The sequence below is a fragment of the Candoia aspera genome, chromosome 1 (genome assembly GCF_035149785.1).
Source record: "Candoia aspera isolate rCanAsp1 chromosome 1, rCanAsp1.hap2, whole genome shotgun sequence".
NCBI classification, from domain to species: Eukaryota; Metazoa; Chordata; class Lepidosauria; order Squamata; family Boidae; genus Candoia; species Candoia aspera.
Window position 1 is genome coordinate 44,664,036 of NC_086153.1, and position 16,218 is coordinate 44,680,253.

Genomic DNA, 16,218 nt, shown 5'->3' on the forward strand with positions numbered 1-16,218 from the left:
AACTCTCTTCTCCTTACAGCCTTCCGTATCCAAAGCTTATTGCCTTAAGATCTTTTCCAGGGTTTGAATTCTATGTTTGTTTGTTAATTTATTTATGTTTAATGTACTTTATCATCAGATATCAGGGAGCAGATGTTATAATCCGTAATATATTAGCTCACCACAACAAGAAAGCCTAATTTAGCACCTGCAGTTTCATCTGACTCAGACAGTATGAAGAAATAATGCTTATAAAGAAAATGACAAGACACTTACCTTGCAGAAATCCAGCTATTCTAGCTATTTGATAGAGTAATCACATAAATAATCATTTTCTTATAATCCCATGCATATACTCACTGAAGAAATCATCCTCCAAGGTCAATCATATTTTTGTGCTTAATGCTTCTGAAAATGTTTCTTCAATCAAATGGGCTTTCAAGTTCCCATTTTCCCAGGACATAGCTGAATAGCTGCCAATTTAGTTGGATGCACTAGAAAAGCTCATACAATTCCAAATTGTTAAAATAATACTTTAGGCAATATGAAAGAAAAGAAAAGAAAAGAAAAGAAAAGAAAAGAAAAGAAAAGAAAAGAAAAGAAAAGAGTGTGAAGAGCAAGCAGAAAGTTCTTTTAGGTCCTGTGGAAATAATGACTACTCCAAGAAATCACGGAGGACTAATTTATTCACCCATGATGCAAGAAATCTTCTTTGACCAGCTTTAATCCTAAATATATTCCCTGATCCTTAGCAAAAGCTGGGAACCATGAGCAAATCAGCTGTCACTTATAAAAATTATCCTATTATCAGTACTGTATACCAGCAACACTATGTTCCCCAATTAGCTATTCACCTGAAAGTTACTTGCAAAACAAAAGTTATGGGCTGGAGTTTGTTACCATTTTGGATTTGGAGGGGAAAAAAATAGTAAATCCTTATCAAGTTAAAATGCCAACTAAAACTACAAATTGTATACTAGAGAGAGCCATTTTGTGATTTAAAACTCCAGTAAGGCTGAACAGGATTATGGATCAACCAGGAATAGTTGTCTACAAACAGCAGTGAGTAGCAGTATTCATGAAAGTTAAGCACTGTCCAAATAAGCATTCTTTTGAAATTTTTAAGTACCTATTTAAACCAAATAGATGTGGCATGTCAAATATGAAGCATGTAATTTTAGCCCTGTTTGTCCTTTAAATACAAATGCAAGAAATGATCTCTATATTTTAAGGAGTATAGAGATTAAAATACACACTTAAGTGCTATATTTGAAAGGTAAAATACAAATTCTCAAAAAAAGAGTGAAATACCTACTGAACATGAAGGTTCCCTAATAACAACAGATTCAATTAAATTTTGAAGCACTATTCAACACTTAAAAATATATAAATGTATGAATGAATTATTCTGACATTAGCCCAAAGATTACCCAAAATTTTCACAGAGAAAATGGGGACAAAACCAAGGTTATTCATATCCAAGTACAGTTTTCCAATACTGGTCCATAAGGTAAAGGTAAGGATTCCCCTTTAGTCGTGTCTAATGACACGCTAGGGGGCGGTGCTCATCTGTTTCCATGGCCAAACAGCCAGCATTGTCTAAGGACATTTCCACATCATGTGGCCAGCATGACAATCACAGAAACACTGTTATCTTCCTGCTGAAGCAGTACCTATTTATCTACTCGCGTTTGCATGCTTTCGAATTGCTAGGTTGGCAAGAGCTGGGGCGAGTGCAGGAGCTCACTTCGCTGTGCCAACTTGCAACCTTCTGATCGACAAGCCTGGTGTCTTAACCACTCAGTCCCCACGCCCCTGCTGGTCCATAAGAGCAAACTTAAAAATATCTGTTGGTGGCATGAATGCTTCGACTCTGCACATTTCATTAATCTACATTTTGGCATTTTTTCATGACATATGTACAGTCTTGTATAGCTTCTAATTTCAAATATAATTTTTCAGAAATTGTGCAAATTGATGGATTTGTTCTTTCTTATGTTTCACTAGAAAGTTCCAGTTCAAAGGACAGTTGTGTCAAATATTTCAAACTGCAAGAGCCATTCTGGGAAGGATATTTCTTCCTGGGCTATACAGGCACCATCTGCAATAATGTTTTGGGCATTCAGATAACAATGAGAGGAGGAAGTATTTATGAAACAACTGTGTAAAAAGCTTGCTTTTTTGTAAAATCATATGCTCATAATATCTTTGTCAAACCTCTCATATAAGATGAAGAATTTGCTTTCTTTTTATCTTCACACAAGACTTAGACTCCTAAAATCTTAATGTATCCATAATATTATCAGGCTCCATATATGTACAATAAATTCACATAGCGTTAAGAACACATGAAAAATGATTTTATGAAAAGTGAGAAAATAGGATCCTGGTTAAAACAAGAATATGGACATAGTTCTATGGGCATATAAGGACGTAGATTATGGCAGGCCTATACAAACTGCTACACAATTAACTTCAAGAACTGTTTATATATTATAAATTCTCAGAAGAATTTCTTTGGATGTTATTCCAATTTTCTTTGGACACGTTTTTTGCACTTATTATTAAATAAGTGTATTTATTTATCTGGTACAAAAAAGTTATTCTGATTGCAAAGACAGTTCTTAGGATCCCCACCACAGGTAATCAATTAACATTTTACCTGTAAAAGCTCAACATTAAGACATCTTTTCATTAGGGGTAAACAGCATTGGAGAAAGAGGACAACACTGCAAGAATTCTTCCCTAAGATGACCATGGATAAAGAAACCAATTGCTGTTAATGTTCTTACACTAATACCTCAGCATGTAAATGATGTTGTCTGCACAATCTAAAGGACCATATAATTAGGAAATATAATGTCCTAATTATATGACAAATAGTGGGACAAGACTCAGGGGTGGCATGCAAGGATTTAAGAGGGTAACTTGTTTAAAAGGACAAAATCCAGACAAAAAGGGAGGAGTGCACATGTTTTGAAATCCATGAACTATATTATTCCAGGAGTATGCTATTTTTATTTATTTCAAATTTCAAATTTCCATCACCGCCCATCTCCCCCGAAAAGGGGACTCTGGGCGGTTTACAATCAAAATTAAAACACATAAATTACAATATAAATAACTATAAAAATAAAATAAATATATTTGCTGGCTATTGACTGCCAAATCAGGCAGAACATCTGGATAAGATTATGAGAGCCAGTTTGGTGTACTGGTTAAGGTACTGGGCTAGAAACCGGGAGACCGTGAGTTCCAGTCCCGCCTTAGGCACAAAGCCAGCTGGGTGACCTTGGGCCAATCACTCTCTCTCAACCCTAGGAAGGAGGCAATGGCAAACCACTTCTGAAAAACCTTGCCAAGAAAACTGCAGGGAAACGTCCAGGCAGTCTCCAAGGATTTAACACGACTGAACAGATTAAAAAAAAAAAATGAGATTATTCAACTTTCAGGGGAGATAAATGCTTTATTTATTTATTTGTTTGTGACATTTAAAACAACATGACTCTGGTTGGTGTGCAAAAACAGTAAACAAAAATACACAAATAAACAGTGCATGCTACTAAAACAAAACAAAACAATTAAATGGTGACCAGAATTAAAATTTGTTGTATGCTTCCTAATGGAAACTTTGCTCAACCCAACCCAAGCACCTTGGAAAAGAGCCAGGTCTTAACTGCCTTTTAAAAGTTTGCAGGGTTGGAGCTAACTATATATTGGGGGGAGATTGTTCCAAAGTGAAAATTCTACTACTTGGACATTCATTAGGAGACCAACTCAGCCAAATATTGCAGGGTCTCAAATTACTTAGCAGTCTTGCTGTTTCAATTCTCCAAAAGAGACAGTGGGAATAACTCTTCTAGATCTGATGCTAATCAATAGGGAAGAGCTGGTTGAAAAGAAGTGGAATCCTTAAGAAGAAATTACCATGTCAACCTGGAGTTAGATACTATAGAAAGTATAATCATATACTGTATGCACACTCGATATAAGGTGAATTATATTAACCAATTCAAACAGTTCCTATTGGTTTATTATTTTGTACACATGTTAAATCTTCTAAGGTCAAAGGGGGCTCAGACACTGTCAGTCAGCACTTTTCAGCAAATGAGACTTGTGCCGCAACACTTTGAGTAACAAAAGGTTATCATCTAATCATATTACTTTATCTACGGTAAATAAATTAATAGCTTGCAGAAAAGTAAAATTAATATTCATTCTATTCAGCAAAAGGACTGCTTTCCTATCCAACTGTGCATTCCTCCATAATGTTAATTTAGCATGTTCATGAGAATAAAAAGAGAATTGGCATGGTACTGCACACCACGCCCTCCTAGTAGGTAGCAAACTAAAACAGACATGTTAGAGAAAGGGGGGGGGGGAAGAGAGAAAACGAAAAGAGAAAGCCATTGTGGGTAATCAAGAGTTATAGACAAAAAGGTATTTTCTCTTCTGTTTCTTTTTTCTCCCTCTGCAATGTCTGTTTTCATCTCTCAGTGTAAAATTAAATAAAAGTAGGTAATGCAGCAGAAGGGGAAATACCATGCATTCCAAGTCAGTTGGACCCTATCACTGTCCAACTAATAAGGGGTGTCAAATGTGTCGATAGCCCACAAAGGTAAATTTCAAGTGGGCAAAAATTTCCATTCATTATCCTTGGAAGAAGATATACTTTATACTATATTGAAAGAAGATATACTTTATACTATAAAATTCAATCTAGAAAATTAAAGTTTAGTTCTGAAAACTGGAGCTTCCTGAGTGGGAAGAATTTCCTCACATAAATCTCTAAAATAGTTCATTAAAGTCTTAATTTTCAGTTTTAGGGGGGAGAGGGTTTGGGTGTATGTGCCTCTGAATCAGTGTTGATTCCTGGCAACAGCCTGGACAAGCCTCTGCAGTTTTCTTGGCAATGTTTTCAGAAGTGGTTTGCCATTGCCTGCTTCCTAGGGCTGAGAGTGACTGGCCCAAAGTCATCTACCCAACCATCTTTGTGCCTAAAGGGGGACTAGAACTCACAGTCTCCCAGTTTCTAGCCTAGTCCCTTACCCACCACACTAAACTGGCTCTCTAGTTTTTGCTTTAGCTCTTTTGTTTTTACGTTTAGGACATATGGCATTAATTACCCATGCCCAAATTTTAATTTTTGAAGTATTGGTTTAACCCCATATGATCAGTTTAAATGAAGCCCAGCTATTCAAATCTATTGCTATTTTTAAAAAAATAAAGTTTAATCTTATGATATATATCCCTAGATATTCTCAACCAAGTTAGCATTTCTGGATACCAGCAAAATTATTCAGACAACTGATTTTTACAGTTTAGTAGCCCCCAAATTCAGATCTGGACCAGAAAAAACTCCAAAACCAGTAGTAAATTTTCGTACTTGTTTATCATTAAAAACCAACATATTATCTGCATAGAGGACCACGTTAGACTTGTTATTTGCATATACTAAACTCCAATCTTACTATTTAGCTAATAGTCCGTGCTAAAGCTTCCAAGTACAAATCAAACAATAAAGGAAAGAGTTAGATAAAATTCCATTGGCCCTTTATGGAGAATAAAAAAAAAATTCTTAAATCATTTTTTAAAATTCTTGAGAAAGAAGGAAAAAATAAAAGAATAAAAAATACTATTACCAATTAAAAGTAGTACATTTAGAAAAGAAGACACAAATATCTGCCAGTTTTAGATTTCAACCAAGAATATTTGGGGTAAAGGGGGGCTGTTTTCCTTGTTTTCTGCAAGACTAAGCCAAATTAACTTTAAATCTGGTTCTTAAGAAGAGTTTCCTTTTGTGTGTTTATCCAGCTCAGTAGTCAATGTAAGGTAACAGTATACTTCATTATCAACTAACATCAAAAAGAAGACAGGAAATATGGCTCAGCTTCCAGTGTAGATGCCTGAATACATCATGATACTACAAAGCTAAACTAATGAGATGCCCTGGTCTCTCATCCACGGCGGTGCAGCCAAAAGAAATAGCAACATTGTTGAACAACACAGAGAAATGCAGTTCTACCAGCATAGGTGGTGAAGAACCTGGAGAAGTATATGCTTTTACAAAATCTTTTATCCTTACCTCTAAAAGCATCTTTTTGCATAGAAACTGTTTTATAAAATGTGTTCATTTAAAAGAGATACTAACAGAACATTAAGAAATGAGCACACCAGTTAAAGACTGAATGATTAAATGGGCTAAGAATTTTGGGTATAATATCATGTTGGAACAATGGGAGAACATGTGGAACAAAGGCTTGAAATTTACTTTGAATTATAATCTAAAAGAGAATTTTTATAAAATGATGTATTGTTGGTATTCAACACCTAATAACTTGTCAAAAATGTATAACAGAATAACAAACATTTGTTGGAAGTGTTCTCTGGGTGAAGGAATTTATCATAATCTCTGGTGGACTTGGAAAAGGCTAAGAAATTCTGGGATCAAATATGTGGTAGTATCCAAAAGATTCTTAAGGCAGATATACAGTTGAAACCAAAACTGCTTCTCTTGGGTTTGATGGATAAAACAGCTTGAGAAGCAGCATGGGACTTTGCTTTTATACATGATAACAGCAGCAAGACTTTTATATGCACAAAGATGGAAAGATTCACAAATCCCCACATGGAAGAAAGGATGGTTAAATTAATGGAATTGGCACAAATGGCCAAGTTAACAGCATTGATAAGAGAAAATACCACATCTGGATTTGTTTTTACTTGGAAACCACTTTTGGACTATATGCTTGTATCTGAAAAAAATGAAATTCTGGTTTTGGGTTTTGATGATTAAATGGTTTGATTTTAGAGAAATAATGTTACTTAAGGTTTAATTAATGGTAACAGATTATATTTATATAATATGCTTTTATATCTGTGTTGGAGAAAGTCGGAAGTCACTTTCTTTCTATATTTTCTGTTTCTGCACCTTTATAGTTTCTCTTTTTTTTAGTTCTGTATTCTATCTTTTCTATATTCTATCTTCTGTATTTTAACTATACTTTGAAAATTAATAAAGTTTAAAAAACGGGGAAAAAAATGAACACACCAGAACAATGCTGTGCCTTAACTGCTACCACAAGATCTCTCATACTTCCTTTACAGTGAAAAGCACCAGAATGCACTAATCAGCCAAATTCTAAGTCAAGATGGAAATTCAATAAAAACATTTATGCCCATCAAATCTTTTAATCAATTAAAAAGTACTTGACATCAAATTGATTCAGAAATTTGAATCAACTTCAAAGTCAGAACACTGTGCTAAGAAAAGCTTTAGTTATTAGTAAAGCCAATAATAAATAGCAGACATTTTCACACATGCAATGTAATCAAGTTCATTCAAGATGCAAGTTACAGCAGGGTTTCACCATCTTGAACTACCACATTGTATCCTGCCAATTTCTTTTCAAAAGAGACACGTACAGCATGTATTCTTTAGGCAATCTAAAAAGGTAGGAACGTAATATGTAATGCACTTTGATATGCTGATCAGTCTCAACACTGAAATAAAGATACTCATAAATAGTAAGTGTAATCTTTCCATGAGTCACCCATGTTTAGTTAAGAAAAGCAAATAGAGCATTTTAAGTTCATTTCCTGTGCCTGTTTGATCACAAGTTTCAAAATGTCCAGGAAAAATTATTTGACAGAATATGGAATAACAGGCAGATTGCCAGGCTTAAAAGTATGTTGTTAATTATGGTTCACCAATTTGTTAATTATGGTTCACCAGTTTGGTTCCAGCAGAAGCTGGATTCTCGGGTAGCCAGCTCAGGTAGACTCAGCCTTCCATCCTTCCAAGGTTGGTAAAATAAGCACCCAGCTTGCTGGGGAAGGTGACAACTGGGGAAGGCAACAGCAAATCACCCCACTCTATAGTCTGCCAAGAAAACATCACGAAAGTGGCATCCCCCCAAAGAGTCAGATATGACTCGGTGCTTGCACAGGGGACCTTTCGTCTTTCAATATTTGGTTCCAGGAGATGCTTGAACTGCCAAACATTCTAAAACATAAAGAATGAGGCCCACATTCAAAATAATTTAAATAAATAATATGTTCTTATGCTAAATATCTTTCAGACCAGGAAAAAGCTATTTAAAAATAGTGCTTGTTTGTGTGATTATGCTGGTTATTTTGGTTTTATATTATTCTTGTTTGCTTTTCATTATTACTGATACTTGCATCTCAGAATTATAAATTAAGTTATAAACTCCTTAAATAATTCTTACCAACAGATTTTTGTTCATATGTAATTATGAACCAATTTATAATTTCAGTTACAATTAGTTCATCACTTTTCCTATTTTAAAAATCCTTATGAAAAGTCATACATTTTCATGTACACATATTTACTTATACTTTCCTAATATACACATTATCATGAACAATTTTTCCTAATGTGACATTTGTTAAGTTCAATAATATACCTATTTTAGCATATTTTCTTCTTACATGTGCTTTTGTATGTGCTGTTTGGAGAAATGCATCACAAAACTCATAAAAATGTAAATTTTAAAATACAGTTGCACTGTGGCTTATAAAAGGTAAATTGGGTAAATAATAATTTACCAATTTCTTCCCTCAGACAGTCCTCTTTTTAGGAGAAAATCATATTTACTAACAATACTGCTCATATGATACTTTTATATTATTTAATTAGAAAACATTTGTATCCTCCCTTTCACCAGAAATATTTAAGGCTTCAAAAACAAAAAAGACAAATCTCAATATATTTAAAGTAATACAAAATTTAAGAAGTACAAAATTAACCCAATAATAAAAAAAAAACCTGATAAAACCAGCAAAACTATAAAGCTCAATGAAAAGCCTGCTTAAAAAGGAAAGGAGAGTCTTGAGGGAAAGGAAACCATCTGAAAAATATAGCGGCTGCAATCCCATTAAAGATGACAATGTTCTAGAGAATCTTTTCTTATAATTCACACCACCTGTACATAGTACTCTGACATAATGTATCTCTACAGGTAGTCCCCACTGAACGATGGTAACTGGCACTGGAATTTCCATTGCTAAGCAATACAGTCAAAAAGTGAAGCATCACGTGACCTCATTGCTTAGCGATAGCAATCCTGGCAGTCCCCATTGTTAAGCGAGAACCGCAGGTCGTTAAGCAAGGACCTCACATGACTGTGACTTGCAACTTCCTGCCAGCTTCCAACAAGCAAATTCAATGGGGAAACCAGCAGGAAGTTGCAAGTCACAGTCATGTGAGGTCCTTGCTTAACGACCTGCGGTTCTCGCTTAACAATGGGGATTGCCAGGATTGCTGTCACTAAACAATGATGTGTTCTGGCGCAGTGCAAGCGAGGGCAGGCATGTGGGTGGGTGCTGCAACCGGTGGGTGCCGTGGAGCGGCATCAGTAGGTGCTGCAGCATGGCACGAGTGCAGCTGGGCACATGAGTGGGTGCTGCGGCCCAGTGCAAGTGTGGTCAGGCAGGTGCTACGGCCCGGTGTGAGTGCAGCCAGGCAGGCGCGAGTTACCAGTGTGACCTGCAACTTCCTGCCGACTTCCCCATTGATTTAGCTTGTGGGAAGCCGGTAGGGAAGGTCACAAATAGCTATCACGTGACGCCAAAATGCTTCAACTGTTGCAAGCATGAGCTGGTTGCCAAACACCATGATCATGTGACCACAGGGATGCAGCGGCAACCATAATTCTGAGGACAAGTCATAAGTCCCCCTCGTTCAGGACTGTCATAAATTTGAATGGTCGCTGAACAAGTGGTCACACCCCTAAGATTGCCTGTACTGAGGTCTTATTTTGTGGCACTGCTAAACAGCGCAGGATTTAAAGCTGGCTTCCAATTCTACATACACTGGAAATGGCAAGGCAGGAATAACCACCTCGATACAAGGCTAAGTTTTCTCTTGATGGCAAATCCCACTTAGTCTACCATGTGAATAAACCAGAATTCTTAAAGATACTGTTTTTCATTTTGTACAAATATGACCAGTTGGCAATTAAAGAGACAACCAGTGAACTTCTCTAAACAGAGTACAGAATTCCTGAAATGCCTTTGATTAGATTCAAAGATAAATTTCAGAAGCTGTTGGAATATACAAAATAGTACCAGGAAGAACTAGGCAACCCTGTGCCCAAACTTCAAGTGCTTTTAAAAAGTAAACGAATTAATTTTAGCTGGGGAACTAGTCAAAAGTCAATATAGGTGGGAGCCATACATTCCAAACAGGAAACTTTAGTCAACACCCTGGCTATCACATTTTAGATCCAATGAAGTTGGGTGCAGTGAATCACATGCTTTAGTCAGGCTTTTGAAATATGCTTAGCTTATGATCGCTTTGAAAAATCCCTGGACCCTATGAGGTTTCCAGGCACTTTTCAAAGACAGCCACTAACAAAGAAATAACAAATATTTCTTCAGCCTGACTTTAGCAACAGGCACATGATTATGAAAATAGGAGGAGGAAGGAGTATTAGGTATGTTCATTGCCGTGAGTTATTTATAAAAAGAATAAAGGCAGAATAGTAAATAAATAAATAAATATATAAATAAATCTAGAGCAGGGTTTCTCAACCAGGGTTCTGTGGAACCCTAGGGTTCCACGAGAGGTCACTAGGGGTTCCCTGGGAGATCACAATTTTTAAAAAAAATTATTTCAAATTCAGGCAACTTCACATTAAAGAGGTAAGTTTCATTCTTATTTTTGGTTTAACACTGTTAATGCATATATAGAGGCCTACATATGAAACAAATATAATACTTTTGTAACTTCTGGCCTATATTTGAGCCTGAATGTACAGGGGTTCCCTGAGGCCTGAAAAATATTTCAAGGGTTCCTCCAGGGTCAGAAGGCTGATCTAGAGTCTTCAAAATAAGCATACCCAGCACAACAACCTAAACCAGGCAAATTTATACCGGCCACCTTCTAGAAGAAGTCAGAATCCCCCTGACTCTGAGCCTATATTTTCACAGGGGACACTATCTTAAACAGCGTATCTTTTGGTCTGGTGTTATGTTAATCAGAAGTCCCTCTGTCTGCTCTAAGAAAGCATTAATGGGTTATCTGACATCCAGTGATTTATCCCCTCAAGCACTGGCTTAGGATTTATACAGCATCCCTAAACTGTGATGTCTCAGATAAAGCTAAATGGGATATGTTACACTCCAAATCACTGAACTACAGCGGCTATATAAACATATTAAATTGAGGCAGAGCGGTTGTGTACTAATGTGAGAGGCACAGTGAGTTAAATCCCAAGTCATAGAAATAGAAATGGAATTCAAATCCGTATCATCTAGAGCAACATGTAGAAGGGAGACTACATGTTCTTTAGGACTTTGTCCCCAAAAAAAACCCTGGGAACAGGAAGGAAATCTTCCAGTCCACAGGATTTTTTTTATTATATTATTTTGAAGCCTGCCTTGGAAATATGTTTAAAAATGACACAAGCAAAAAATGCAACTGATAAAATACAATCTTTTCAAAACACCACAGTTAGGTAGGCAATATTATTACCTTCACAAAGAGATAATTTGCATGATCCCACTAAGATAGTTCAAGGCTGAGCTGGGGTTTCAAGGGGGCAGAAGAAACTTTCTGGATTCTACCTTACACTTAATCTTCATTAGAAGCAATCTAACCATTGTTTCTACATTCTTCCTTCAGGTTTCACTTTCTGGATTAGGATCTCATGTAAATATAGTGATTTTTTAATGAAATTCCTTAACTTTGTAATTTCACTTTTTCCACTATTGAAATAGCAATTATGGACAAGTAGTTTAGAAAATTTGGAAAGGGACAACTGGTTCTACAATGGGACACTGACCCAGTTTTCCAAACACTGATTCATCAAATGACTTTGACCTACTGAATCTCTAACCCTCTTCTCATTTCACTCCACAAACTCATATAAAAATATTCCATGAATGTTAAAAGAAATATTTTATAGTTGAAATTGAAATGTTCATACTGTATTCTGCTAAGTTTGCTACCTTAAATCATTAAAACAAATTTCACTGAATGCAGTAGCACCAACTTTTAATGAAATATGGTTATAACCGTATCATATACCTGTGATGGGGCAGAAGCCAAATTCTTACTTATGGTATAAATTTGTGTCAGGGTCATACCACTTCAAACTACAAAGTAAGAGCTTACAGTAAAAAATTAGCATGACAACCTAGCTTCTCCTTAGCTTTTTTTAAATCTGCAAGGATAATTTTTTTTTCAGGGAGAACTTACAGTACACACCGATCAAATTATAGTTTTAATTCCATGCAGTTAGCTGGAACTTTCAACTACATAGGTTTCTGATTTCAACAGGATTAAATGCCAAGTTTTAGTATAACTGCAACCCAAGTAACTAAAGATCAACAGTTGGACAGCGTTATCTGTCAATTCTCAATGGCAAAATATAAATTTCTATTCCTTGTGTCCTTCCAAATGAACTAAAACAAACTATATTTCAGACTTAAAATGACATGAAAAGTTGATTTATGAAACACATCTCCATGAAAATTAAAATGATCACATGGATAAAAAAGACAGAAAGGGCAGATGAACAAGGTGTTGCTTAAGCATTCCAAGACTACACAGAAAATATCTTCCCAAGAACAATGGAACCAACTCTTCATTAATACCACTGTGGCATTTGTCCTACGTGAGCATTATATTATAACTTACCGTTACTGCTATACAAAACAGATTTTTGGAAGTGAAAGTTGAAGGCAATTGGCAGTCTGCTGGAGGCAAGGACATAAATAAAATTGTATTGCTCTCTAGTCAGGCTACAATTAAAAAAACTGGAAAGGACATAAGAATGGATTCCCATTAAAAAAAAAGATTCCCATTTGTGAACAGAAAACGGACTTCTCTGGTTGCAAGAGATTAAATGAAATAAGCAACAAGCTTTTTTCAAACCACTTTCAAATCAGTTACAAGGAAAAAAGATATATTCTGCCCCCAATCTTAGATCTAATTCTTCACTCAAGTTCCAGTTCCACTTGAGTCATTGCAATGGAGAAATGTATGGTATAATTACTCCAATCAGCTTCACTCCTAAGTATTCTTGAATATCAGGCTTAAGATCCTCCATTATTTTCCATCTACAACCTATTCATTAATGTCAACTTGCAATGCCAGTCTGTTCATTTTTAAACGTTCCACAACAGTCCAGAGGTGTAATCACAGATCACAAAACTAATCATATGCACTGTACTGATGATTCCCAGGTTCCATAAGACCTGATTTACATAAACTCAATTTTATGCATGTTTCCATTCCCTGCCCTCCACTGGCTAGAACCAGCACTGCCTCCGGTTCTTAGGACCAGGTCTTGGTCTCTTAGTAACTACTGCCACAGTGGTTCTTGTTACCCACTCACCTCCCCCAGGGCCACATAGCCCTATGTGCCCATTGCTGCAGCAAACCAAGGCAAATACAGTCAAACTTATGATTATCGGTCCCCCTCCTTGCTTTTCCTTAAGTGTTGTTTGCTGGCTTACCATGAGGAAGCTGACAAATGTCCCTCTGGGAAGATTCTGTCATGGGAGAGCACAGCTTTTCATGACTCTCTTTTGCAGGGATTTCTCCTACTCCTTTCCCCTCCTTGACTGTTTCTTGCAAACAGACAAGCACAAGACCTAACACAGGTCCACATGCATGGCCTATTTTATAGGACATCAATCCAACACAGCATAGGCCAGGCCAGGCCAGGATCACATCTCAAAGCAATGCTTGAGAAGCCATCTTGTGCAAAGACGTAACATTTCCAGAAATTCTGAAGCCATCAGAAAAGGAACTCTTTTTCTGTTCTTCTCAGGAAAAAAAACAGAAATTTTTAGAAAACTGAAATAAATGCAATGCTCATTTTCATGCCCCTCTTCAACTAAGTTCACTTTGCAATTTAAAGAACATGCAATGCAATATACATATAAACTGATTTGCTCTTTCAGTTGTTTGGTTCTATTTATTAAGTGTAATTTAATCGGACAATAATTATGCCTACTATTTTATTTTAAAATGTATTATTTTTTGTACAAATGAAATAAGCTGCAGAGCCTTAACAGACCCATTATCTCTTAATTCTGTCAGTTTGACAAGTTAGAAAAAAAAATACAAGTCAGAAAAAGCTATCAACAGACAATAAAACCATGTAATGTCCTTGGAGATCTAGAGCTCAAGAATCCAGGTGGAACTGATCCACTGGCCTTTAGAGTAGAAGTCAGCAGTAGAAAAGCCCACAAGCAAACAAGGCACTGAATCCTCCTTCCTTCTTTGGTGAAAAGAGCAATACCACAGGATGAGCAGAAATATATCTTGCCCTTGCATTTGAGAGTTGTACTGCACTGTTCGTTCTCCATATACTATTTGGGTACAGGAACTGTAGTACTCTGATAATTTAGATAAAAATCTTCCTATTACATGTTAAGGAAAAACATTTTAGGGAAATATAACAAATACGAGTACTTGTTTTATTGCATTTATTACTGTAAAAGAAAATACTTCATTGAAGTTTCTCTTTCTGAAATTTAAAGGGGGGGCAAAAGGCCCTTTTCCCCCCTTTATCCCCTCCCCCCATCTGTAATCTCGGCATAAAAGGAAGAGAGGAAAAAAGAAAGGAAGGTGATCTGGAAGCAAGTAGAAATGTTATTTGGGATTCACTGCCTAAGGGCAAATAACAGGTTCACCTACAGTAACTTCAATGGAATCTTCTCCTGCTACACATACAGACACACACCAAACCTTGCAGCACATTTGTAGGGGAAAAGCAGGTACAGCAACTCCTAAGAGAAAGAACCCAAACACACATGGAGAGAGAGACTTCAATCAAGATAGAAAAGATGGTATCCGCTTCCTCTCCATAGAAAGGATTTTAATGCATCGACTCTTGATTTTATTAGCGCCGTGAGCGACGCTGGAAAGGTCAGAACGTAACAGGACGGCGTCAGAACAAGAAGTGCTCCTTTTTCTCCTTGAAAAGAGTGTTAGCAATTGAACGATAAAGCCATGTGTACATTATTTAGTGCATTTTCCTCCAGGGAAAGAGGAATGAATTCGTGTGGACCAGGTTTACATACCGTGCCCCAGTATCTTAGTTAATGTCCTGAAATCACCCCACTCATTCCAATCTGTGATCTTTTCCGAAATGCACCAATGCTTTTCTCTCAGCGTTCACCAACATCTCAGTTTCTCTTCCCAGCCGCCCCACCACCACCACCCCGCGTGCATTTTTCAGACGAAAGACTTCGCCAAACAGCTTGCAGGGAGGAAGGTCGGGGAAAGGGGTCGTCGCCGCTACACTTCACCGCGAAAAACGTTCACCTTGAGGATCGAGGAGTCTGAGGCGTTTTCGCGTCGCCCAAGTCCCCAGCCCGCCCCTCCGCGCTAAGGAATCCGGGGGAGGAAGCGGAGCTGGCCTGGGTTAAGCCACACACACACTCATGGCAACGCTACCCCGACCGGCGGCCACCGGCTTGGCTACCGGCCGCCCCGAGCCATTACTAGGCGCCGCAACTTACCCAAACTGCCGGCGAAACCGTCCATTTTGGGCGCCGCGGCGTCAGCGTCCGAGTTCGAGCTCCAGCCGCCGGCGCTGTCTGAGAAGGCAGGAGGAAGAGGCGGCGGGCGGGGGGCGGCTCATTCACTCGCGCCGCGGTTGCGGCTGCCCACTCCGCGCCAGAAGCACGCGCTATCCGCGCTGGCCGCCCGCGCTCCCTCCCTGCCGGCCTTGCTGCCGCTGTCGCCGCCGCGGACGCTGCTCTCGCCCCACGCGCCCCCGGCGCAGCTCGGCGAAGGACCGGTCCGTCTGCTCGCCCGCTTGCTCCGACCACCCCACGCAGGAGCAGGAGCCGCTGCCAGTCTCTAGCCCCCTCCCCCCAGCCACTCTCGGGCCCGCCCTGCAGAGCCCGCTTTGCTTTCGCGCTTCCGACTCCGCCCTCCCTTGGCAGCCGGGGCTTCCCCTCGAGCGGCAGTTGCGGAGGGTCTGGGGGCGAGGCGGGCCTGGAGGGGGGTCGCTGGCGGCGGCGGCAGCAGCGGAGCCCTAGGTTTGGTACGCCTGCGGCCGGGTTCGTGTAGAGTCGGAAGTCGCCGAGTAACAGGGAGGCCTGACTCCAAGTAAGGCTGCCCTGGAGCCTGGGCGGCTTTTTGTCCGTCGCGTGTTTCGGGGTAAGGCGTTAGTCCAGCGGCTTTTCTTGGGAATAACATCCCAGTAAACTCAGGAATAACTTCTGATACTTAGCGGAGGGTTGTCACTG

General features: G+C 38.5%; 1 protein-coding gene across 2 annotated transcripts in view; it reads right to left on the reverse strand.

Annotated features, from left to right (window-relative positions):
* The window catches only part of EML4 (EMAP like 4), a 173,250-nt gene extending 157,444 nt beyond the window's left edge, over nucleotides 1-15,806 (reverse strand). Inside the window, exon 1 of one of the 2 annotated variants that reach the window (XM_063302940.1) lies at nucleotides 15,484-15,806. In XM_063302940.1, the coding sequence (XP_063159010.1) occupies nucleotides 15,484-15,508 (25 nt within the window). In that variant the 5' untranslated portion in view covers nucleotides 15,509-15,806. The remainder of the gene's footprint in view (nucleotides 1-15,483) is intronic. The other variant, XM_063302946.1, reaches the window with a different exon arrangement.
* Between the last annotated feature and the right edge of the window lie 412 nt (nucleotides 15,807-16,218).